Source organism: Hyperolius riggenbachi, chromosome 2 (assembly GCF_040937935.1).
Source record: "Hyperolius riggenbachi isolate aHypRig1 chromosome 2, aHypRig1.pri, whole genome shotgun sequence".
Taxonomy (NCBI): Eukaryota; Metazoa; Chordata; class Amphibia; order Anura; family Hyperoliidae; genus Hyperolius; species Hyperolius riggenbachi.
The window spans coordinates 153014281-153041274 of NC_090647.1; the positions used below are offsets into that span (position 1 = coordinate 153014281).

Below are 26994 nucleotides of genomic sequence, written 5' to 3' on the forward strand. Positions count from 1 at the left end.
AAATGCACCTTTTCAGACTTTCAGCATCTGGACAAGCTGTGCTCCTTTCTGAACGTAGTCCACAAACAGTACAACACTGGATGGAAACCTTATATATTTCCTTACCTCTTTCAGGACTCGCTCCCTTTTGTGTCTTGTAAAATCCTGTTTGTTTTGTTAATCAATATACATTGGTTTTTTCACTTTCACCACTCCGCAAGTTCGCGGATGATACCACCATCCTTGGTCTCATAGAAGGAAGCGACGAACGAGCCTATCGCCAACAGATTGCGGATATCTGCAACTGGTGCAAGGCAAACAAGCTTGTACTGAACACAGCCAAAACCGCAGAACTGATCATTGATTTCAGAAAAGGCCGTCCCGAACTCCCCCCGGTCCTCATTGAAGGCACGGAGGTGGCCACGGTCCCGCACGCACGTTTCCTAGGCACCACCATATCCAGCAATCTAAGGTGGGAGGCAAACGCCACAATGGTACAGAAGAAAGCGCAACAACGGCTGTTTTTCCTACGACAGCTGAAAAAGTTTGGAATGTCGCAAGACATTATGACCTGCTTCTACACTGCTGCCATTGAATCAATAATTGGCTCTTCCATCATCGTGTGGTATGCAGGGGCCTCTGTGAACGACAGGTACAGGCTACAAAGAGTCATAAAGTCTGCCGAAAGGATCATCGGTACTCCCCTCCCACCACTCAACACTCTCTACTCGTCCAGACTACGCTCAAGGGCCGCTAGGATAGCAAGTGACCCCACCCACCCTGGAAACCGCTATTTCAGTCTCCTCCCCTTGGGCCGCCGCTACAGGTCCTTACCCACCAGGACCACCAGACACAGGAACACCTTCTTTCCACAAGCCATCGACCTCCTCAACGGTCCCCCCCTAGCCCCATTGCTTACACCCGGGAAGTAGCCCGCCCATGGCACATCACCTTAACAAACCTAGAGCTATCCAACTACGCTACTGCCCTCCTGTACTAATACTGTTTTAAATTGTATATCTGTTTATGGTAAATGCATATCTGTATATCTGTATTACTTGTCTTGTGTATATCTGTTTAAATGTATATCTGTATATCTGTAATTACCTGTCTTGTGTATGACTCGAGCCCTGCCTGTGCCAAAAACAATTCCAGGTGCAACCCCTGCACTTGGCCAATAAACTTGATTCTGATTCTGATTCTGATTAAGGTCCTCGGAGCTCTCATGGAGGCTGTTCTATCATTTAATTGTTTCTACTATGCATACAGATTTATGCACCTTCTTAGTATAGTACATTAGACGTGCTTTTCATGGCACACCTAAGTACACTTCATGCATTATTATAGCCACACTGCACTGCTATGTGCTTCATTGTTCACGCTTTTATGATCGTATGTGTCATTGCAAACGCATCGCATTTTTTTTTTCCCCCCCACAGGAAGAACTTGTGCTCCACTTGACCCTGGTGGAGTGCAAGGCTACTTCCTGAGTTCCAGTGACTACTTCCGGTACAGGAAGTGCCTGCTTTTTAGCTAGAGAAAAGTTTTTACATAGGAAAGACATGCCCTAGGGCAGAGTAATCAATCTAGCTTTTAATTTAGCCCTAACTAGCCTACTACGAATTGAATATGCAGGTAATATTGCATTCACCTCTTCTTATTCACACTATCTGAGAGATTTTTTGCTACTTTCCCTCTGACACAATGCAATTTGTTTTATTTTGTGTTTGATGCTTTCTGCCTTTGACTAGTGTAGTCTGAATAAGGTGGAGCTTAACCACTCCCACTTTTTAATTCAAAAATGTTATAAAGTTGGTGCTGGCCGCCTGGTCGCCTTTCTCCCCTGATGACGCAAGATTGCGAAACCGGTCGGGAAGGCGACAGGCGGCACCATTTTATTTGAGGTCTTCTATTGACCATTTTATGCGCGCTACTTTTTCGGGGTTCCCAGTGCACGGGCCCCGTATGTGAGTTTTCCTTTATCCTTGTTTTTAATTGTTTTACTTGTTATGTAATAAAGACGGTTTACACTTAGATGTGCCATACATCTCTTTCATGTCACTATCCTACTGGACTCCGCTTTGGCGAGTCTCTGCGACCTCAGGATATCTACTATATTCCGGAGGAATTTGTGGTGTGCAACATCACTGGTGAAACAACACCATTTGAAAGTTCTGCGGACCATCTATCAAACTCGTTTACAACCTTATAATGTGGGTTGTTGGAATCTGGTAAGCCTTGCTTCTTTACCTTTTTTGTTCGAAGATCCTGTATACCAGAAAATGACGAAAGCTGTATTACTATAGACCTGCGCTGACTTTATATATTCATTGCTTGTGTGGACTTTTGGACATTGTCCTTCTCGGCTGCAATCGCCTTCTGCCTTGGCGCTGACACTTGTTGTTTATTTTAATATACATTGGTGACTATTAAGGCGCGTACACACGCCTGATTTGTTCAAATGGCGGGTCGTCAGAACGGCCGCTCCGCTGGCGGGTCTGACGACCCGTCGTTTGAAGAGTTCAGACGTGTGTACGCACCTTTACTATCATACTGTTTACCAGTTCTGTATTATGTAACAATTTCCCTAACCGTATGTATCCTTGCCTGTTTCTTACTCTGTACAGCTCCACTAAACCTGATAGTGCTATATAAAAACATCATTAATAATAATAATGATTCAAAATATAACCTTTTCTTTCCTTGCTAGAAAGAACAGCACATCTTCATAAATTTCTTTGCGATCTCGCTCAGGAACAAGAGCCCACACTTCCTGTTCTCCAAACATTTGTTCAGCTTTCCTATTAAAAAGAAAAAAAAGGAAGTTAGAGAAAAAAAAGGAAATTAGATGAAAAAAATAGGCCATTACTACCTGTTTCTTAGGTTGAACTCTGTTATCAATTGCAAACCGACACATTTTAAACTTCTGAGTAGGAAATCAGTCAGAACTTATAAATAAGATGTTAAGCAGAAGATGTTAACTTGTTCTGATGTCCCCCGTCACTGAGCACAGCCCCCCTCCACATCGGGGTCATGCTCCTCCCCAGTTACCAGCGTGGCTGTGCTGTAGTCACGCAAGCACAGTAGCAGAAGAGAGGGTGCGCACCCCTGATATGATTAGCAACAATGCCTTGTCGCTAAACTTCGGGGGGAGGGGGGTGGGGTTGCGCTCAGCGACTGGGGACGTCAGAGCACCGAGGGAAGCCTCAATAAAATCCTGAAGCATCCCTCTCTTTAGGTAAGTATCTCATTTTGTACCCGAGCTTTGGGTACACTTTTGGTCAGAGCACCTGATCTGCATGCTTGTTCAGGGCTACAGAAGGGCCCACCGGAGATTTACCCATCCCCCTGGTGACCCAGTCCAGTACTGTTCAGTGTCTATGGCAGGCAGATGATCAGCCATGCAATTTGCAAAAAAATATGATAACAACTGTATCACCCTCACCTTAGATTCCCTTTATGTGTCCATATACTAGTCTGGCAACTGGTGAATTTTAACAACATTCTTATTCAGACAACTGGAATTCCTGACAGCAGCTATCAATGGAACACATCTTGCATTTCCTCCCATGATCACTTTCAATAGCACTGAACATGCTGCTTGGAAAAAGAGCCAGGCAAGCATGTATGTCTGAAGATATGATTAAGGACCAACTCTGGCCCAAAACATGTCAGCAGTGTGTTCTTATTGCTGTTTTGGGATAAGTCCCTAATAAACCTTTTCAGAGACATTGAAGCGGCCCTCTTTTCATACTTCAAGTTGACTGGTTTGGGCTGCCCTAGGTCCAGCTCTGTCTCTGTGGTGGAGTGTAGCGGTATTTTTTTCCAATTTTATTATGTCTGAAGATGCGTGGCTGGAGAACTATCCCCAGAGTTGGGCATAAAAGATTGTTTTGCATAACTCAATATTGTGTATATAGCTTAAGTTAGGTAGGTGATCGATGGATAAATATGCAGATTGCCTGCAGATAGTATACTGTACATCTACCTTTCTACATAATCTGCATAGTACATCTACCTATAGCGAGTGGTAGAAGTCATCTTCTCATGTTGCTCTAGGAAATGCTGCAGACTCTCTTTTGCTTCCTTTGCTCTTAGTCTTGCCTCTTCCTTTTCCTCCTTCTCTCGCTGTGATTTGTATGCATTGAATGCCTGCTTCTTCTCACTCAGCTTGGGTAGAGCACTATGAGGAAAAAAAATTCAATACACTGCCCACAAAAATGTCATTATCAGGAATGGCATTTGAACGCCACATTTACCCACAATCGTAAAACATTATTTGTGAAGAGTAATAACCTAATAATAAAGGGCAAAGAAAAACACACTATGCAATGTCTAATACAATGCATTGACAGTAATATGTGGTCAATAATGCCTTTTTTTTTTCTTTTTGCACTTGAGCTTTTGAGTAGGGTTTATCAATCTATTGATTTATTGACGTCCAGTGTGGCCATCATAGCTCTTCACTGTGGGTACATACACAAAACCACACCTGAATGAAAATCCGTTCCTCAGTAGTTGACTTTTGATAGTCCAGAGGCTTCCGGGATCCTCAGAAAGCCCACCGTTCCAGCACAGGGTCTCTCTTTTTCTTCTGGCTGTGCTCCCGGCCATGGACAAGTGCCTCCAGACTGGGCATGCGTGAGTAAGGTCGCGCATGTGCAAAAGAACAAAGCCACTCGTGCACAGCTTTTCTTCTCTGTGCATGAGCCCTTTGTTCTACTGGGCATGCATGGACCTTACTCGTGCATGCCCAGTTTTGTTGCGTTTGTCCATAGCCGCGCTTATGACCAGAAGAAGCCTATTTGACTAATGTGAGTTGAATGGGTATAGAAGGACCCTGCGTGGAACCATGGGCTGCAGAAGGATCCATGAAGTTTCTGGACCAACCAGAGGCTATTGAGGCATTTATATAACTTTTTTTTTCCATTCCAGATGTACTTTAATGACCTTTCAGTATCTCACCATGTTCTAATATGACCTACATGGGGGTTGAAAACCTTTGGCACCTATTTTTTTTTTCATCCAATACAGATTGCTCAATCGCTTACGTTATCTAAAAGCAGAAAATCACATGGTTCATTACTAATGCAAATCCAATGCACAAATTAAAAGTCAATTAATTCCTTTTGGATTTTCTGAATGTGACTGTTAACTCTGTTTCAGTGGTCCTCTCTATCTCCTTGGCCTTTCAGTGTAATATGCAATTCTGTTAATAGAAATGGTATGTTAAGTTCAGACAATTGAACACTTAGGGCTCTTACACAGTGGGACGTTGCGTTGCAGGGGACGTTAAGGTCGCATAACGTTCCCCTAACGCAACGCATGGTGGTGCTAAAGGTGGACGCTTCATGGATCCGCGTTATGCGGCTCTTGGTGCGCCGTTTTCGTTTGATAGAACCGGCAATGATTCATATGAATCATTGCTAGCAGGCAGAAACTGAGAATGATTCATATGAATCATTGCTAGCAGGCAGAAACCGAGAATGATTCATATGAATCATTGCTAGCAGGCAGAGAATGATTCATATGAATCATTGCTAGCAGGCAGAGAATGATTCATATGAATCATTGCTAGCAGGAAGAGAACCGGCATTGCAGTGCAGTGAATATTAATTATCCATGTGGCTAGGCAAAATAGCGGACTCTCCCCTCCTCCTCTCCTGCACACAAAAAACATAAAACAACAATACTGAGCATGTGCAAACAGTCTAACGCAGCTAAAACCACCTATAACGCACAGCATGCAGCACTTTCTAAATATTGCTACACGTTACACACAAAGCAACTGGTGCACTGTGAATGTTGCGCAGACTTTGCATTGCTGTGCGTTAGTCTGCGTTGGAACATTTTGTAACGTGCGACTTTAATGTCGCACTGTGAAAGAGGCCTTAAAGCCTAAAAGTAGCCATACATCTAGCGACTTTAGCAACAGCTCGACCAAGAAACAGATTTTTCTCTGACTGAATCTGATAGGAGAGAGATCTCTTGGCTGCCATAAACCACAGGCCAATTCCTGATCAATTTCAGCTTGAAATATTGCGGGAATCTCTTATGACGCCGCCTCACTGCCCCCAGCGCTGTCCTCCCTAGTGTTTCATGCACCCCCCAGTGCCCGCGCAGTTATACTGCCTGCAGCTGTCTGTGTGTGTTCTCGTACTTCCGCATTTGTGCCCCCACATGGTTGCTGGCGTTTCGGCACGTGGGGAGCGTGTGTGACATCACATAAAACACTGGGGGACATTGCCGGGGTTACATCACTCTTCCTGACAGTGCACACTGTTACCCTATCAAGTATGTCAGCCCGAGATTTTCCAGCAGGTCAGATCGATACATTGGCCCAATATTGGTCACATTGTCGATCGGGCAAGCTCTTGGGGGCACCGATTTACTTCCAATTCTAGTATAATTATCAAATCATATGGTCTATCGGCTGCCAAGTTGAGAGGTGTATGGCCACCTTTACTGCAGACACAAATATTTTCCTACAACTTTGTTGGCACTCAGTTGCAGAGAATGTTTTTATCTGTATAAAAATCCCCTTAATCAGCTGGTGCCAAATAATTAACTTTTAAATCATCTGTTGGTCAGGATCTCAGAGAATGACTACTTCTTGCACCACTGACTGTGATCGTTGTATGCTGCAATTTTCTCAGAGAAATCCAAACTTTGTTTTCCCCTTTGCAATCTTTATTTGTATGTATCTCATATCAATTGCTACTGGTCATGTGATAAAATTTATAAAACAGGATTTTAAACTGCAGAAAAATAGGTACGGCTGCCCATTTCAACCATGTGGGAAGCAAAGATGCAATTGAAGAGAGTTTCTATGGACAGAAGGTTCATACTTTGTCTCACATACAAATGTATACATGTGTGAAGGCAATAACATTCTACGTATAAGATCAAGACTTCTTACCTATAGCGGGGATCATTTATAATCATTTTCATTGCTTGCTCCCATGATGCAGTGGACGGAACCCCCTGAAATGATTAACAGGACAGCTTACTACTCCCATAAACTTACACAGATGCACACTTTAGGCTCCTTTTACACTTGTCTAAAAACCTGCATTGTGTTACCCTCTGCAGACACAACATGCCGCTAAAGCAATGAAAGTCGATGGGGCTTAGTGGCATCGGAAGTAATGTAAGTTAATGGCCGAGATTTTAAATAAATTGGTGGCGGTGGTGCAGCATTCATGCGCGGAACAACGGGGAAACCCGGGAATCCCAGTGACATACTTCCTGTCCAGCAGGGAGTAACGTCACCGGACGAGGGGAGGCGAGGGCGTGCAGGAGGGCGGCACTATGCCTGTGATCCTGTCCGCACACTCTGCCTCAGGGTCATATGAATTCTGTTTTCTGTGCTGTGATGTGATGGGGGTGGAGCACAGCAGGGCAACACAATGGCCAAGTGTTTCTTTTTGCATCTTACAGACAATTCCACACATACCTTTTGTTTGTACATCTCAAGCGTTTTTCAGAATATAAAGACTTTTATTACTTAGTTATCAGTTTATAAAGTAAAGAGCTGTGAATGTTGACAGTTGCCTGTCAGACTTTACTCTGTAAATACTTTGCCTCTGAGCTCTCACAAGAGTGATAGATGACCCTTTAGTGTTTGAAGGAAGTGTCATGTGTTAGTTAAAGGAGCTCTGTAGCTCCAACAAATTGTAAAAATGTTAAGTACATGTAAACACATACAAATAAGAGGTACATTTTTTCCAGAGTAAAATGAGCCATAAATTACTTTTCTCCTATGTTGCTGTCACTTACAGTAGGTAGTAGAAATGTGACAGAACTGAAAGGTTTTGGACTAGTCTATCTCTTCATGGGGGATTCTCAGCATGGCCTTTATTCTTTATAAAGACACCCTCTGTAAAGGATTAATACAAAGATGCTGGCCAGCCTCCCTGCTCACTTAACCCTGGACACTTTTTTGTTGGGAAGAGCAACTGCCATTCACAAAGTGCTTTTGAAAATAAAGAAAATGATGAGAATCCCCCATGAGGAGATAGGCTAGTACACAACCTGTCAATTCTGTCAGATTTCTACTACCTACTGTATGTGACAGCAACATAGGTGAAAGGTAATTTATTGCTCATTTTACCAGTGCTGTGGAGTCAGAGTCGAGGAGTCGGAGCAATTTTGGGTACCTGGAGTCGGAGTTAGTGGTTTCATAAACTGAGGAGTCGGAGTCGGGAGTCAGATGAATTTTGAACCAATCCACAGCCCTTGTAAGTATTAGACTAAGGAGTCGGAGTTGAGGAGTCTGAGCCATTTTGGGTACCTGGAGTCGGAGTTGGAGTCGGTGGTTTCATAAACTGAGGAGTCGGATGATTTTTGTACCGACTCCACAGCCCTGCATTTTACGCCCTATCTCCCTCTCCCCTTTTCCTCAAAACTCCTTGAGCATCTGGTTCACAAAAGCCTGACCCAGTACCTCAATGCCAACTCCCTGCTAGCCCCGCTGCAATCTGGATTTCGGCCTGCCCACTCAACTGAAACGGCTCTCACCAAAGTGGTCAATGACCTTGCCTTAGCTAAAGCTGAAAGCAAATACTCCATTATCCTTCTCCTTGACCTTTAGCAGCTTTTGACACAGTGGACCATCCCCTACTCCTCCAGTTTGTGAGCATTCATGACCTTGCTTGGCCTGGCTCTCATCCTACCGCTCCAACCGCTCCTTCACGACCTCCTTCAATGAGTCCTCGTCCACCCCCAACCACCTCTCGGTAGGAGTCCCCCAAGGCTCGTTCCTTGGCCCCCTACAGTTCTCCCTATACACATCCTCCATTGGCAAATGTTATCTCCTCCATGAGTTTTAACTATCATCTGTATGCAGATGACACACAGATCTACCTCCACACCCCTGACCTATCCACCACTACCATGGACAAGGTCTCCTCCTGCCTATCAGCCATCTCCTCCAGGCTGTCTGATAGGTTCCTGAAACTAAACCTGGACAAAACGGAATTTATGATCTTTCCACCCTGACCATCCCTGACTCTCCCAGATGTGAATGTCACTGTTACCACACTACCATTCGCCCTACATCTCAAGCCCACTGTCTGGGTGTCACCCTGGACTCCGCAATCTCCTTCACCCCCCACATCCAAAACCTCACAAAGTCCTGCATCTTCCACCTCCATAACATCTGCAAGACCCGCCCTTTCCTGACCGCTATCACCACCAAACTCCTCATCCATGCCCTCATATTTTCCAGCCTTGACTACTGCAATGCCCTTCTGTCTGGTCTCCCAATTACCCGAATTGCCCCGCTGCAGTCCGTCATAAATACGGCAGCCAGAATTATCCACTCCTCCCATCGCTCCACCATGGCGGCTCCCCTCTGTGAATCCCTCCACTGGCTTCCTATCTAGTCCAGAATCAGATTCAGGATACTGTGGCCGACCTACAAATCTGTCCACAAAACCTGCCCAACCTACATTTCCAATCTTATTCAGAGGTACACACCTAGCCGTTCACTCCGCTCCTCCAATGAACTTCACCTGACTGCCCCCCCCCCCCCCCCCCGCATCACCCAACCCTATGCATGCCTCCAGGACTTCTCAAAAGCTGCTCCCACACCATGGAACTCCCTACCTCCCCCAATTAAGGTTTCCTCCTCCTCAACATCTTCAAGAAGACCCTTAAAACTCACCTTTTCACTCTGGTCTATCCCCCTTACTAGTGCTCTAAACCCGTAGCTGAACTCTGGTCCCCTACCTTTCGTGTCCCTACCTCTCCCTCTAGATTGTAAGCCTTCAGGCAGGGTCCTCCTTATGTTTCCTACCTGTTCGTGCACCTCCATTACTGTACACCCTTCCTATGGATCTGAGTGAACTCTTGAGTGAACTCAACCTGCCTAATCTCCATGCTCCCATCCAGTGATTGACTAAGCATTACCTTGTACTCATACTGTGCTGCGTGATATGGTTTGCATGTATTCCTGTATAGTCTTATTGCTGTATGTCACCCCTAAATATTGTTTGTAACCTTAGGTAATGTCCAGCGCTGTGTGATATGTTGGCGATTCATAAATACAATAAATAAATACTCTGGAAGAAACGTACTTCTAAATTGTTTGTTTACATGTATTTTAAATTTTTCACAATATTGGTTCTTCAAAATCCTGTTCTCTGCAGGAAAGTACATTTCAGAGTTTGCAGAAAGCAAGATGGAAACTCCCATGAACTTCCATGAAACAGAGACAGCACATTCTGTAGTTCTGTATTTCTGACATTCTTTAGTTCTGCCCAGAAAAGTTAGTTGACAATATGCATTGGTAAATGTTATTTAGGTATGCAGAATTTTGCAAAGATGAGGTCAAGAAAGGAAAGCTTAATTCAGGTTAAGAACTAGCTTACATTGTGAGTGTTTACTGAATGTATTTGGTGCTCTCCAGCAAAAGGCTAGGACAATATAAACTTCAGAGGTCTCAATGTGGCCAGGCCACTTCACTGTACAAGGCTCTGACACTGGCCGGCTTTCCCAGAAATCCTACTGAAGGCATTTGACCTTTAAAAGAGCCAATTAAAAAATGACTGTCATCACCACCATAATCACAAGCAATCGTCAGTCAGTGCATTTCAGCTCTAGTTGATGAAAGCGTCAGTCTGAACCTACTTAAAGTGTCTGGCAGCACCCGTAGAGGGACAGCCAATGCCAAGCAGTTCCTGCAAAGTTGCCAATCGCTCTTAGCACTTTTTTTTTTTAGCACTGGTAATGTGAACATGCGTTGAAGGTAAGATATCTTTCCTAACAAACAATGATATTTATATTATTTATCTATATGGTATTGCCATTATGCTGGACCTTACTGTGTGCATAGAACCTACATTCATAACTTTTACATAACAAAAATCACTATGGAGTTAAAAATCATAATACATTTTTGCTGCCCCTACTTTATATGATTTACTATGGGAATGCCCCACCATTTCTCAGTATTGGCTGCAAGTCACACAATTTCTACACAACAAAAATGGGGTGCCCAGTGGAAATGGACCAAAGGTTGTGCCTTTTGGGTGTCATATCTGATGAGTCAATGCAAAAGCACACTAAACGATTTATCTCTGAATCTTTCTTCTGTGCCAGGCAGGAAACAGCACTTAAAGAGTAACTGTCAGGCATAAAATCAAAAATCAATTCTTTATTTTTATCTGGTATACAAGTAATAAGGATGTTAATCAGGCAATCCAAAAGTTAAAATCACTATTACTTTTCTTGTTGATAAATTATCATTCCCCAGTTTATATGACTCTTATTTGGTACACAGAAAATTTGGTACACAAAAGAGAAGTTGCAGGGCATGCTGGGTTGTCTTTTATTGCTTCCCTACTTCCCTTCAGACTTAGCTAATGCAACCTGATTGGCTGAAGCCTCTTTCCCTCCTATTTTCCCCTCCCACACCTCTGTTCCTCTTTGACTGGCCAAAATTTCTCAGGCTGAAACAATGCACTTTCTATAGTGAAGGGCGGGCAAATCAGGCAGAGGAGACTAAGGGCGGATATTACATCCCAGAATTATAATTTGATAAAAAAACAGTTCAGCACTCAACAGGTAATAAACATAGTCCTTCTCAGTGAGAACTCTCAAAATTCCTATATCTGATCACCGATTAAACCACAATCCATAGACACGTCAGTCTTTATAAAGAGAACCAAGTCTTTGTAGCTTGATGCTAATAAATTGTGTTATCTTCATACATTCCCCATAGTGAAACAATATACGCTCACCAGATTCTGTGGCTAATCCTTTCAGATCAGCAAAAAGCGTGTTTGGCTTTGCCAGCTGTCATCAATCGCATCCGCTCCAGTGATGCTCCTCAGATATCCGGATACATACAAAGAAAATGAACAGCAATAGCATAATACTGTTTGAATACTCTACAGTTTAAAATTGCCACCAGTGCTCCCAGTTTCCAATACAAACACCGCGTGTGCCTCCACCTCATGGATACACAAGCCTCTCACCAGATGCGGGCGCCGACCCGTAACAGACCAGCACAACAGCGTTTTTCTATATCAGTAGTATCGTTTCCTCCAGATTAATACTCCTAGAGCTCAAATAAGGTTGTACATAGCGTAATTCCGTTTTATTTAATACATAAGTAAAAGTAGTGCACTTACAATTTCCATCTAAAATTTGCGCATGTAAAATTAAGAACAGGATCCTTCAGCATCTCGCCGGCTCCTCAGGCTCCGCCCAACTAGTTTCGTCACTTGACTCATCAGGGGCTTGGCCATTCAGAGCCAGGAGACGCCTTTAGTATCTTCCCCCCACATCACATGGTAACCTGCTCAAGCCGTTCTCATTGGCCACTACTGCTGCCATTCACTTCCGCAGCCTACATTACCCATAGTGCCCGTTCTCGCAATGTTTTCTATTGGTGCTAGCGCCGCTCTCAGCCTACATCTCCCAGAAGCCTTGGGGTGTTAGGCTGTCCGCTTGTCTATGGACTACATTGCCCATGATTCCCTTCTACCCGCAACATCGCTGAATATGTCAGCGTATGCGGATTCCAAGTCTTAGTAGAACCAATTACGGCAGCCTAGGCGGACTACTAGTCAAAGCGAGCCCGTGTTTTATTTTCTTTGCTTTAACCAAAAAACATAGGGGGAGGGGGGAATTTTTGGATTTAATGTGCATATAGACGTCTCTTTAGACATCTTTTACACAAACATCTGCTCCCTTCTATAAATTCGACAATCTTAACCCATAAGTAAAAAATTAAAATATAATTAAAATGAGACAAGCTCATCCTTATTTAATAGCCCTAAAGAATTAAATTCGAATAGCCCGGGTGATTTATCCTTGTTGCTAGTGGCCCATGAGGACTACTTAAACGTCCCACACTTTTCAGTATACCATAATGTTCACATCATACATCATTATTCATCTATACAATAAATGTTAGTTTAAAATTGAAATGACAATGATGGTGACCACCTGGGTCTCCCGGAGCCTGAGGAGTCGGCGAGACGCTGAAGGATCCTGTTCTTAATTTTACATGCGCAAATTTTAGATGGAAATTGTAAGTGCACTACTTTTACTTATGTATTAAATAAAACGGAATTACGCTATGTACAACCTTATTTGAGCTCTAGGAGTATTAATCTGGAGGAAACGATACTACTGATATAGAAAAACGCTGTTGTGCTGGTCTGTTACGGGTCGGCGCCCGCATCTGGTGAGAGGCTTGTGTATCCATGAGGTGGAGGCACACGCGGTGTTTGTATTGGAAACTGGGAGCACTGGTGGCAATTTTAAACTGTAGAGTATTCAAACAGTATTATGCTATTGCTGTTCATTTTCTTTGTATGTATCCGGATATCTGAGGAGCATCACTGGAGCAGATGCGATTGATGACAGCTGGCAAAGCCAAACACGCTTTTTGCTGATCTGAAAGGATTAGCCACAGAATCTGGTGAGCGTATATTGTTTCTCTATAGGGAATGTATGAAGATAACACAATTTATTAGCATCAAGCTACAAAGACTTGGTTCTCTTTATAAAGACTGACGTGTCTATGGATTGTGGTTTAATCGGTGATCAGATATAGGAATTTTGAGAGTTCTCACTGAGAAGGACTATGTTTATTACCTGTTGAGCCCTGAACTGTTTTTTATCAAATTATAATTCTGAGTGTAGCACACACTTTTTCGCAGAGAGCGATCCAGGGGCATATTTGGCAGTTTTTTGGGCAGTCTGAAAGTGGAGATTAAATACAGAGGAGCGCACGATATTATTAAGAATTTTAGGATATTACATCCCGACTGGCTTCAAAATAGCCACAGTAAATATGGAAACTGTCTAGAATATGATTCTCTACTCTTCCTTTATACAATTCACAGGAATCATAACGTGGTCAGTGCAATACATATGTTATGTAAGTAGAGCAAGTATTTATCTACTTATATATTTTTTTTTTTTCCTGAGATAGTATGGCTGACCAAAAGTACCATAAAAAATAGGTTCAAAAGTACTGTCAGAATTATTCTTTGTAAATCCAATTAACCCAATTAACTTCATTTCACTTCTCAAATATCACTGTGTGTGTCTCCTATATAATATATTTAACTGACATTTTTTATCCAGGAAAATCATGACGATTAACAAGGTTGCCCAAACTTTCGCATCCCACTGTATATGCCCTTTCCTTATATCAACTGTGTCACCTCCTTAGCGTAAACCCCGTGCTGGACACGGGGTAAGCCGCTCAGGAGGATTTCTCAGGCCCCGCTGGGCCGATCTGCATAATTTATTTTTTCATACACGCAGCTAGCACTTTGCTAGCTGCGTCTTACTTACGATCGCCGCCGCCCCGCGCCGATTCGCCGATACCCGCCGCAACAGAGGGTGCCCCCCCCCCCCGAGACCTGTGCGCTGCCTGGCCAATCAGTGCCAGGCAGCGCTGAGAGGTGGATCGGGACTCCCTCTGACGTCCCGACGTCGATGACGTCATCGCGCGTGTCGCCATGGCAACGGGGGAAGCCCTCATGGAAATCCCGTTCAGAATGGGATCTCCGGATGGGCATATGCGCCAGCGGCGATCGGCGCGTACTGGGGGACGCCGCAGGGAGGGGGGAAGCATGTAGCTAGCGCTAGGCTAGCTACATGCTAGAAAAAAAAAGTGAAAAAAACCCTCCCGCGGCCGCGCAGCCGCATTCATCATACCGCCAGGGAGGTTAATACTGCAGAGTTACTGTGGAGAGTCCTCTCTCAATTACTGGCTATAAGTGTATATATGAAGGCAATGGCCCCAGATGTATTTATTGGCAGTGGCAGTGTGACAATTGCTTTCGGTTGCAATGTAATACTTGATATGCAAACATTGTAAACTGTTGCCTGAAGTACCATTGGACTGTAATTCCAGATATGTGTATGCACAAAACTCAGTATATTTGGTATTTCCACTTGCTAAATGTATCTATGCTGGATGTATAATTACCTAAAATAAACTTCCCTGCTGGTTTTAAAAAACACATAATAAAACTGCAATAATTATGAAATTACAAACGCAATTACACGAATATACATCAGTCATGCTTTTGGAATAGCATAATGTGCTCTCTCTAATTTAGGTCATAGGATGATAATTACCCAATATTCTACAGTTCTGATAGGTCCTAACAATGATTAGCCTGCATATGGGACCACCAATACTGCAAGAGATTTCAAAAAATCTCATTATAGTGGCCATACATGGTACAATAAAAACGTTTGATTATCCCCTTTATTCTATCTAAATGATCGAATCAAATGAAAGTTGAAAATATTTTTTTTCTCGATCAAGAAATTCGAACAATTATCCAGTTTTTTTGAGAAAAATTAGATCTGACATGCTGTAAAAATCTTTATATTCGATCTAACGGAATAATCCAACTAAATTATCTAATCGAAAGACAGACTTTTCAGCGAACAGCCTGTTCATCCCCATAAGGACTGTACATTGGATCCATGTGGGCTGCCTAGACATGCATTGTTTTGACCCTACAAGGCTGTATGGCTGGTATAAGATTCTCCTGTATGCCTGGTACACACCATGCTATTTGCCATTAGATAAACAGGTCAAACCAATGATTTCCAACAGGTCAGATATGATTTCCTATCGTTTTTCTGATCGATTTCATATAGAAGTGATTGGAAAAAACGATTCGAAAAACGATTGGAGATTAGATCGGACCTGCCAGAAATGATTGATTCGCCCCATCTATCTGACGGGAAATTGCATAGTGTGTACCAGGTATTAGATTCCCACATTCTCTTACAACTTATATTGCACTTATGCTGATGTCATATATACTATTGTGTATAATGTACACCAGCAGATGTCATCCTACCTTATCCTTTAGCAAGTCCTTGAACAGCTGTTTTGCTTCTTCCTTTGTGCTCCAGTGATAAAATCTTTTCTCTGGTTCCACATCAATTCTATCCACTACTTTTACTGAATCACTAGAAACAGGAATATATTAATCAGTTTTTTAGGATGCCATGTAATAAATACAGTAAATTAATTCAGAATCAGAATCCACTTTATTAGCCAACTTCTTCTTCAGAACCTCTTTGGCCAAGTACGATGGGGTTGCACATGGAGTTGTTTTAATACACACATAGGCTCAGCAATAGCGCAGCTGAACCGAAATGAATATAAATTCAAGAAGACAAATGATGCAACAATGATAATAATAATAACAATAATAATACAGATATTGGAGATTAGGTTGGGAGGAGGTCCTGACTGAGTTCAGGAGCAGGACAGCTTGGGAAAATACTTCCTGTGCCTAGATGTGTTAGTGGGGTTGGATCTGTACCGGTGGCCATATGGGAGAAATTTGAGGAAGTAATTGCCAGGGTGGAAGGGGTGGTTCGTTATCCTGTTGGCCCTGGTTCTCTGTCTAGAGATGTGGAGGAGCTCCAGAGGTGGCAGAGGTGTTCAGATGAGCCGTGCTGATGAACCTCTGTAGTGCAGCGGGAAATTTGTGTGCCTGCTATGGTTAGAAACCTGGGCGCTACATAGGCACTATTATAAATAGCGGCCATAGTGTGAAATTTGGGCGCCGATAAATAGCAACTTTTACACTAAGGGCACCCAATAAATAGCAAATTTCACACTTAAGCCGCTTTTTATAATGGCATCTATGGTGGCGACTCAAAATAGTAATAGCAGCGGACATTGCTGTGCGGCACGTTGCCGTGCATTGGGCTCAGGACACCCGCGGTGTGATGTGGGTATGTAGCCGCATCGCACCACTTCTAATGGAAACTAGCCCTTAGGTGTATGGGGGGCAGTTAAGGTTAGGCGAGGGGGGGGGGGTAAGGTTTAGGTGGGAGACGGTTAAGGTTCAGCATGGAGGGGTGTCTGTAAGGGTTAGGTGTGAGATGGGAGGCGGTTAAGCTTAGGCGTGGGGGGAGGGTTCTAAGGGTTAGGCGTGGGGAGATGGTTAAGGTTAGGCATTGGTAATGGAGGGTTCTGTGTGAGAGTAGTGTATGGATAAATTGCACTAAAATATTGGTATTATTTTCTGAAATTTTACTACGATAATTTACGCTTTTAAAACGTAAAATATTGGTAATTATACCGATATTCTACTAGCCGAAATTGGGGGCCCAAATTTCCTCGCATCCCCTTATTAGTGCACGTCTCTGTAGTTTGTACCTTACAGAAGTACCTGCGTACCAGGTAATGACAGAGAAGCAGTGCATTGATTCAATGGTGGTGGAGTACAAGCTGGTCAGTAGCTTCTGTGACATTCCACATTTTTTTTAGTTGTATCTAGAAGAACAGCCTTTGCTGAGCTTTTTTTTTTTTTCCTGGGTGTTCTCCACCCATCTCAATGATGGTAGCACCTAGGAATGAAACATTTACTAGCAACTTCAGTGCCTTCTATGGAGACTAGGGTGTGTGTGTGAAAATGTGAGAGGAATGTTTCTTCTAACATGTTGATGAATCTATGCCGAGAAGAATTAAGGTAATTCTGAAGGCAAAAAAGGGTCCAACACCGTATTAGACAAGTGTTCCTAATAAACTGGCCAGTGAGTGTATACTTTCTTACTTAGGTGGCTTCTAAACTTAAATTGGAATTGGTATGACTTTAGAGGTGGGATTACCTATTGAGGTCTTCCTGGTACACTGTAGATTCCTCCTGTACAGCTTCTGTTTCAGCTATGTCAATGGGCTCTGGCAGGCAGGGCTGTGTGGCCTTCATCTCCTCTGTAGGTGTCATTTCTGCATCAGACGGAGCTGTAGAACGAGGACTAGATGCAGCAGACTGGCTCTCATGGTCAGCTCTAGTATAGAAAAAGACATTCCCATTATATCCTTTCATCATTTTCTAACATTATTATAAACTGTTCCTATTATCATTACGCTATTATTTCCTGTGATTGATGTATAGTTATTTTCAGCAATAAAAAACATAAGCTTCTGCTAGTCATAATAAAGTCTGCATACAAAACACTCTGAAGGGTAGCACAAGGGAAACAATATGCAGCATGACCAAGTGGAAATGCCCTATATGTACTCGGAACAGCAGTTAAAATATAACATTTATCAGATCATACGAAAAAGCTGAGTTCCGCCAGGTGTACTGGTGAGTACAGATACTACAGAACAGAAAGAACCCCCACCTCAAAATAACCCTGTCACAGATGTGAAGTGACTCCAACAAGAGCTCTTATCACACTTATGGCAGAACGCTGCATTTTAGTATAATATAACTAAAGTTATGTTTTAACTACTGTTCTAAGTACATATAGGGCATTTCCATTGGAACATGTTCCACAATCAGAGCTGCACATTTTTTTGTGGGGGAGCGGAGTGTATCACTATTCATAAAGCAATTTTGATATTACAGCATAATCTCCTTATAGTAAACGCTCATATGCTGTAGTAAACCTTGCGGTATAATAAACTAAATGTCCAGGTCCCGGTCAAGCTCCATTACAAGTACATTAACCACTTGAGGACCCACCCTTTACCCCCCCTTAAGGACCAGCGCTGTTTGAAGGGATCTGTGCTGGGTGGGCTCTGCAGCCCCCAGCACAGATCAGAGGGCACGCAGAGCGATCAGATCGCCCCCCTTTTTTCCCCCCTATGGGGATGATGTGCAGGGGGGGTCTCATCGCTTCTGCGTGCAGGCTAGTTGCGGGGGGGGGGCACCTCAAAGCCCCCCTCCGCGGCGACATTCTCCCCCCTCCCTCTCCTACCTCTCCCTCCCGGAGATCAGGGCTGCACAGGATGCTATCCGTCCTGTGCAGCCAGTGACAGGACGTCCCCTGTCACATGGAGGCGATCCCCGGCCGCTGATTGGCCGGGGATCGCCGATCTGCCTTACGGCGCTGCTGCGCAGCAGCGCCGTACAATGTAAACAAAGCGGATTATTTCCGCTTGTGTTTACATTTAGCCTGCGAGCCGCCATCGGCGGCCCGCAGGCTATTCACGGAGCCCCCCGCCGTGATTTGACAGGAAGCAGCTGCTCGCGCGAGCGGCTGCTTCCTAATTAATCAGCCTGCAGCTGGCGACGCAGTACTGCGTCGCTGGTCCTGCAGCTGCCACTTTGCCGACGCGCGGTATGAGTGCGCGGTCGGCAAGTGGTTAAAGTAACCCCAGGTATAGTCTATAGTAAACCTGGATATAGAACTTCTATTATAGTAAGGGCCTGAGACCACTAACACAGTGTCCACTTTTCAGCAACACATCAATGTTATAGATGCTGAAAAGTGGACACAACGGTGTAAGTGGGCTTAGGCCCTAACCCGTTATTTTGGGCCCCTGCAGTATTCTATATCTGACTATAGTGGAAAGTACACGGAAGCATGAATCATACATCAGTCGGGATAAAAGGAACCAAAAAGCCCTCCTACTAAAAAAGCAAAGCTTGGTGTAATTGCCTTCTTAAAACAGAAGGAAATTTGCAATTATCCCCCTATACATTCCTAGTAGTTTGGGTCACCCTGAGCTGCTTGGTTACTCTGTTGTACTGGTCCAAGCCCTATTTCATACAGCCTTATCAATCCCTGCCATGTACTGATGAGGGCCAAAAGTCCGAAACAGGCTGTCTACATGTGGGTTTGATATGGCTGTGTAAAACTAAAAGCTATAGGCTTGCTATAAACCAGTGGTTCTGGATGCTTGATTGGCTTACAAGGGCGAAAAGGGATAATTTGCATATTTAGTGGTAGTGCATTGTGGGTAACCACAAATGTTCACTTATAACTGAATTATTGCAAATTTCCTTCTGTTTTAAGAAGGCAATTACACCAAGCTTTGCTTTTTTAGTAGGAGGGCTTTTTGGTTCCTTTTATCCCCCTATACATTCCTAGTAGTTTGGGTCACCCTGAGCTGCTTGGTTACTCTGTTATTCTAGTAACTGAGGGTAGTTTGAACATTTTCATCCAACAGTCATTTAATGTCTATCTACAGCACCCAAGAAATGGATAATAAAGGTCTTCACTGCTGTAACCTACATAGTTATGTAGTAATGTATAATAGAATATATTTGTCTAATATCTTGTAACTGATTTAAGACAAATCTTACCCAGCTGTTACTGCTGCTGCTGCTGCTGCTTCTTGTTTTATCAAAGCTGCAAAGCAAACACACAAAGTTCAATCATATTTCCTCAGGATATTGGATCACCTGTTCTGAAATGACTACTAAAAAAGTTATATCAATGCAACCACACAAACATAATATAACGTATTTAACACTTAGAGGAATACTAAGGTGAAAATAAATGGATGAGAGAATTTTATCTATCCTTCAACTCCTAAAAATTACTCAGATAGTGAGATATCCCACTTTTTAATTTCATGTTTAAAGCGGAACTGAAGATTGACTTAAAGCGGATCCGAGATGAAAAACTAACTATAACAAGTAACTTGTCTGTATATCTTATCTAAAGTTTAGATAGTTTACACAGCAAATCTAGCTGCAAACAGCTTCAACAGAATATGATTATTTCTTCCTGTGATACAATGACAGTAGCCATGTTCTGTGTGTCACATTGTTACAGGCTGGAGATGCTATCAGCTTGACTGTGTGTAAATTCAGTCCCTTCTCCTCCTCCCTCCTCCCCTCTGCCTCTGAAATCAATGGCTAATAACTTCCTCCTCCTCCTGCCCAGACTGAGTTCCCATAAGCCCTTGCTACAAGGCACAAAAGGAGCTGTGGGCAAGGTTTATTTAGTTTATAGGGAATTAGAGTATTAAAACAAAACAAGAAAAGTATTTGGCTTGAGGAATTCCCTATAAACTACATGAAAGGAACACAAAGTTTATCTCGGATCCACAGAGTTTCACTTACCTGGGGCTTCTGCTAGCCAATTGCAGTCCTGTCCTGCGCCGGTCCTCAACAATCCTCTGTTTTCCAGCCACGGTGCAGTTTTGTTACCACCAGCTTGTAAGTCACAGGTGGTGGCTGGATAGTGTAATGGTTAAGGGCTCTGCCTCTGACACAGGAGACCTGGGTTCGAATCTCAGCTCTGCCTGTTCAGTAAGCCAGCAGCTATTCAGTAGGAGACCTTAGGCAAGTCTCCCTAACACTGCTACTGCCTATAGAGCGCGTCCTAGTGGCTGCAGCTCTGGCACTTTGAGTCCGCCAGGAGAAAAGCGCGATATAAATGTTCTGTGTTTGTTTGTTTGTAAGTCGATGGCAACTGCCCCTGTGCAGCCTTAGCCATGTGTATCCTTCTATGCGTTCCCGTCCCTATAGCGTCCTGCGCAATAGATGTAGTATGCCATACTGCAGTGTAACAGGTAGCGATTATCACTACTATGCAATTCAGTGCATAGTACACTCACCTAAAAGATTATTAGGAACACCTGTTAAATTTCTCATTAATGCAATTATCTAATCAACCAATCACATGGCAGTTGCTTCAATGTATTTAGGGGTGTGGTCCTCAGGGCTGTGGAGTTGGTACAAAAATCATCCGACTCCTCAGTTTAGGAAACCACTGACTCCGACTCCAACTTCAGGTACCAAAAATGGCTCCGACTCCTTAGTCTAATTCTTAAAGGGAATGTCCAAGCAAAATAAAAAAAAAATGAGTTTCACTTACCTGGGGCTTCTACCAGCCCCATGCAGCCATCCTTGGAGGTCAGCGGGACGCATTGCGTACATTTTTACGCATTCCCGCTAGTGCAGGAACATTAACACATACATTGTTACGCATTACTGGTTCAATGCGTACATTTATACGCCTTGAACAAGTAATGCGTAACTTGTGTTCCTGCACTAGCGGGAATGCGTAAAAATGTACGCAATGCGTCCCGCCGACCTCCGAGGTCGGCAAGCTGCCAGCGAGGGACTGGAGCAGCAGTGAGTGACTACGAGGGCACAGGATGGCTGCATGGGGCTGATAGAAGCCTCAGGTAAGTAAAACTCATTTTTTTTATTTTGCTTGAACCTTCCCTTTAATAGGGTTGTGGATTTGGTACAAAAATCACCCAACTTCGACTCCTCAGTTTATGAAACCACCGACTCCGACTCCAAGTACCCAAAATTGCTATGACTCCTCTACTCCGACTACAACTCCGACTCAACAGCCCTGGTGGTCCTGGTCAAGACAATCTCCTCAACTCCAAACTGAATGTCAGAATGGGAAAGAAAGGTGATTTAAGCAATTTTGAGTGTGGCATGGTTGTAGGTGCCAGATGGGCCGGTCTGCGTATTTCACAATCTGCTCTGTTACTGGGATTTTCACGCACAACCATTTCTGGGGTTTACAAAGAATGGTGTGAAAAGGGAAAAACATCCAGTATACGGCAGTCCTGTGGGCAAAAATGCTTCGTTGATGCTAGAGGTCAGAGGAGTATGAGCCGACTGATTCAAGCTGATAGAAGAGCAACGCTGACTGAAATAACCACTCGTTACAACCGAGGTATGCAGCAAAGCATTTGTGAAGCCACAACACGCACAACCTTGAGGCGGATGGGCTACAACCGCAGAAGACTCCACCGGGTACCACTCATCTTCACTACAAATAGGAAAAAGAGGCTACAATTTGCACAACCTCACCAAAATTGGAAAGTTGAAGACTGGAAAAATGTTGCATGGTCTGATGAGTCTCGAAAGAGTCAGAATTTGGCGTAAACAGAATGAGAACATGGATCCATCATGCCTTGTTACCACTGTGCAGGCTGGTGATGGTGTAATGGTGTGCGGGATATTTTCTTGGCACACTTTAGGCCCCTTAGTGCCAATTGGGCATCGTTTAAATGCCACAGGCTACCTAAGCATTGTTTCTGACCATGTCCATCCCTTCATGACCACTTCTTCTGATGGCTACTTCCAGCAGGATAATGCACCATGTCACAAAGCTGGAATCATTTCAAATTGGTTTCTTGAACATGACAATGAGTTCACTGTACTAAAATGGCCCCCACAGTCACCAGATCTCAACCCAATAGAGCATCTTTGGGATGTGATGGAACGGGAGCTTCGTGCCCTGGATGTGCATTCCACAAATCTCCATCAACTGCAAGATGCTATCCTATCATTATGGGCCAACATTTCTAAAGAATGCTTTCAGCACCTTGTTGAATGAATGCCACGTATAATTAAGGCAGTTATGAAGGCGAAAGGGGGTCAAACACCATATTAGTATGGTGCTCCTAATAATCCATTAGGTGAGTGTATGTATGTTGTATTTATGTATGCATAGTATGTACAGTGCATCAGTGCACACCATGTTAACTCAGGTCTTACCGTCCAATTCTTCCAGATCTTTGGGCTTGGTCCAGCGTGACTCCTTGGTCCGGGAGTTATAGTAATAAGGTTTACCGGTATCAGATTTATATTCCTTCCAGCAACACTGTGACAAGAGGAGCTGCAAGCACAAATGCAAACACCTTAGTATACCAATAACTGCTACACAACTGTGATGCTATCTCAGAGGAGATTCCTGTTTTAGTAAGCCGAGTATTCTATTGTGTTTTCCATAAACTGTTTGTTTCTTATATTGTGTCTATATGTTGAAATTGCTTTAAATATATAAAGGGAAGCTGAAGTGAGAGGGATACCGATACTGCCATCTTCATTCCTTTATAAACAATGCCAGTTGCCTGGCTGTCGTGCTGAGCTTTTGGCTTTAGCTATTTTTGAGTCACACACCTGCAACAAGCATGCAGCCAGTGAAGTCAGACCAGAGTCAAAGCATCTGATCTGCATGCTCATTCTGGGCCAGTGACTTCAGGTATTAGAGACAGAGCATCAGCAAAGAAGCCAGGTAACTGGCATTGTTTATAAGAGACTCAAGATGACAGACTCCATATTTCTCCCCCTTCAGGTTTCAGAGGAGGATAAGTAGAGGACAGAAGGAGGCTTCTGCTCAGGGAAATAAAATAGGAATTGTCCAAACAAGCCCAACACGGCCACTTGCTTTTCCCTTAAACAGGACCAGGTGCAGAGCAAGAGAAATGCCCATACAAGTAGACTGTCACCCAAAATGATCATGGAGTGACAGGCATCTAATGACTGTATGGAGGGGTGCATACAGAGTGCATACTGTGTGCAGGGGTGCATACAGAGCTCTCCTTGAGCTGATACACACACACACACCCAACACACACAACCCCCAACACACACACACACACACACCGCACACCACACACACCCAACCCCCCAACACACACACAGGCCACACACATCGAATAATCGATCGGAATTGAGTATAGATAATATCGGGGCAATTGTATTGAAGAAATATAGAGAAATATATTTTTACATTTTTGTACACAGTAACAGAAACCTATGAAGGTAACAGAAGAGTTTGCAGAAGGTATGTTTTCATATAGGTGGATATTCTGGCAGATCTCTGGAATGAATAGTCAGATTATTCTGAAACAAGGCTCACTTGAAAGCTCTTGAGTTATCCAGGAGCCTGTCTGACCCACTGTCCTTCAGTGTCTATAAGCAGCTTTATGAACCTCTTACCTCCGTTTTAGATTTCATGTCATCTGGCTTTTCCCATGTAGATTGCTTGGTTTCAGGGTTGTAATAGTAAGTTCGTCCATCTGGTGCTTTGTGCTCTGTCCACAAAAATTTCTAAGGATCAAAAGTTAATAAAAACAGATTTTATTGTACAATAACTTTAGTGTATATTTACAGGTGTTCCTATAAGAGCATTTGTCGATTTCTCCAAGCCTGCCTGTCAGCTCAGCCTTGTGGGTTTCGGCACCTGAGCTGTCAATGCCAAGCGATGCAGGGAGTGCAGACAATTAGTTTTACCCCCTGAGTACCCACTGGTATCATAAAAGCTACTCCATACACAGTCACTGCCATCTAGCATTCCACCCTTTCATGATGTGGGTGGAGCACTCGGCACATGAGCACTTTTGGCAATGAATCAAAAATTCAGCTGTCATATCTCTGCTGAGTGCATCATCACTCCTTAGTCTGATTTCTTTTATATCTGCTTGGGAACCGAGTAACTTTCTGACCAGAACTCACATAGCCCATTCAGGTTTCTGTACTGGGCCTTTTAGGTTACATACACAGTGGTGCGTTGTGGCTTAACTGCCACTTTGTAACACGGCTTGATGCACTGCATTGCACTGCCTATGCAACGTTCACAGCGCGGTCGGTGCGTTGTGGCATAATGGTGTACAGGAGTGTAATGCATTGCATGTAGTGCGTCACTGCAAAATGCATGCTCTAACAGTTACAGTGAAGAATTCTTTTCATCGAATGTATGCTTCACCATATTTGACACAATGCACGGATAATGTGCGGTGCTGCTTTCCCGATCCGTTGCTTTCCTGCTGTGGAAGGGAATGCAACGCAACAGCCACTGTGAACCTAGCCTTAGAGTCAGATGTGGAATTTCATATACTGGAGAAGTACATAAATCGCAGGGCTCTTGACATCTGGGTCCCCTTACATGACAGCTTCTTCAGAGGCATCACTGCTAACTGACCCCTTCTGCATGTCTGCAAGCCAATCTGCTATGCTGTCTAAACTGTGCTATATCCTAATGCCTCTGAAGAAGATAGTGGTGTGAAACCGCTATCAGGCATAATAAACAGGTCTCCATGTTGTTAAGTATGTGTGCCACTTTGCTCTAGTTCACAGCTCGTGGCTGTAGAGCACTGCATGCTATTACATCCAGTTGTACTGTATTGCTCTCTTTTGCCTCATCTGTGCATCACTAAATATCAGTACATTTAGGACCCGTTACCAATAAATGCGAATTTGTGAGGATTTGCTGCAAACAAATGCGCATATCAGTGCATTTCAATGGGCCTGATTAGATTATATGAGAAATTTGCATCCAGGAGAAAATCTTAAGATTTTCGTGTCTGTTTTTGCGGTCGAATACCACAGACGGGCAAGCACCATCAACCAAACCACGGAGTCAGGGCTATCAGAGAGTGCAAAAAGGAACTAGAAACAGTAGTCACAAAAAACAAAAAGAGGAAGTTCCCTCAGAAAACCGCACCACTCCACAAGGATCATAATGATCATCATTATGATCCTTGTGGAAATGATCATCATAATGATCCTTGTGGAGTGGTGTGGTTTTCTGAGGGAACTTCCTTTTTTTGTAACTACTGTTTTTGCGGTCGAGTATTTTTGTGTGCTTTCACGTGCTTTATTGTTAATGTCAATCAAAATGAAAAGCAAAAAAAATGTTGCAATTACGCATGCTAATTGTCATGTAAAAAACAGATGTATGCGTATGCAAATCCATGTCCAAAAAAAGTATGCAAATGTGCGTGCTTCTAGTGGAAATGGGCATTTCTTTAATCACTTATTTTAGGGAAATCAAAGCTAAAAATGACTGTACTTTTTTATTTGCCTTGATAGACTTAACAGGTAAACACAACTTTTCTGTACACAGGTAGTTTAGAATCAGGGTGATTCCATGTATTGCCTAACTTAAATGAAAAAGAGCAAGCTTTCAGCTAATAAGTCTTCTTCAGACTCAATTCCTATTGACTGACAATGTTAGAACATCAGAAGGAGGTATACAGGTTTTTTTTTAAAAAAAAAATGTAAATATTTAATGCTGGGAATACACGGCTAGATTCTGATCCATTAACCACTTGCCGACCGCCTACTTCATATTGGCGGCGGCAAAGTGGCAGCCCCAGGACCACGTAACGCAGATTGGCGTCAGGTCCTGGGGCACTCTCTGGCCGGGGATCGCGCGCTGGGATGCGCGCGCATCCACCGGCAATAGGCTCCGCCCACCCGCGACGTCAACCCGCCGGCCAATCGGAAGCGCCGGCGGGTTGTTAACCCCGCGATCGCCGCTACAAAGTGTATAATACACTTTGTAATGTATACAAAGTGTATTATACAGGCTGCCTCCTGCCCTGGTGGTCCCAGTGTCCGAGGGACCACCAGGGCAGGCTGCAGCCACCCTAGTCTGCACCCAAACACACTGATCTGCCCCCCCCTGCCCCCTGATCGCCCACAGTACCCCTCAGACCCCCCCCTGCCCACCCCCCAGACCACCATTTGCACACAATCACCCCCCTAATCACCCATCAATCACTCC

General features: G+C 43.7%; 1 protein-coding gene across 5 annotated transcripts in view; it reads right to left on the minus strand.

Annotated features, from left to right (window-relative positions):
* PRPF40B (pre-mRNA processing factor 40 homolog B) overlaps positions 1–26994 on the minus strand; it is a 100287-nt gene that overhangs the window by 38399 nt on the left and 34894 nt on the right. For all 5 annotated transcript variants that reach the window (XM_068267716.1, XM_068267717.1, XM_068267715.1 and 2 more), the window contains exons 8-15: positions 24426–24536; positions 23199–23319; positions 20028–20073; positions 17599–17778; positions 15831–15942; positions 6899–6963; positions 3998–4162; positions 2672–2780 (exon numbers count right to left, since the gene is read on the minus strand). In XM_068267716.1, the coding sequence (XP_068123817.1) occupies positions 2672–2780; positions 3998–4162; positions 6899–6963; positions 15831–15942; positions 17599–17778; positions 20028–20073; positions 23199–23319; positions 24426–24536 (909 nt within the window). The remainder of the gene's footprint in view (positions 1–2671; positions 2781–3997; positions 4163–6898; positions 6964–15830; positions 15943–17598; positions 17779–20027; positions 20074–23198; positions 23320–24425; positions 24537–26994) is intronic.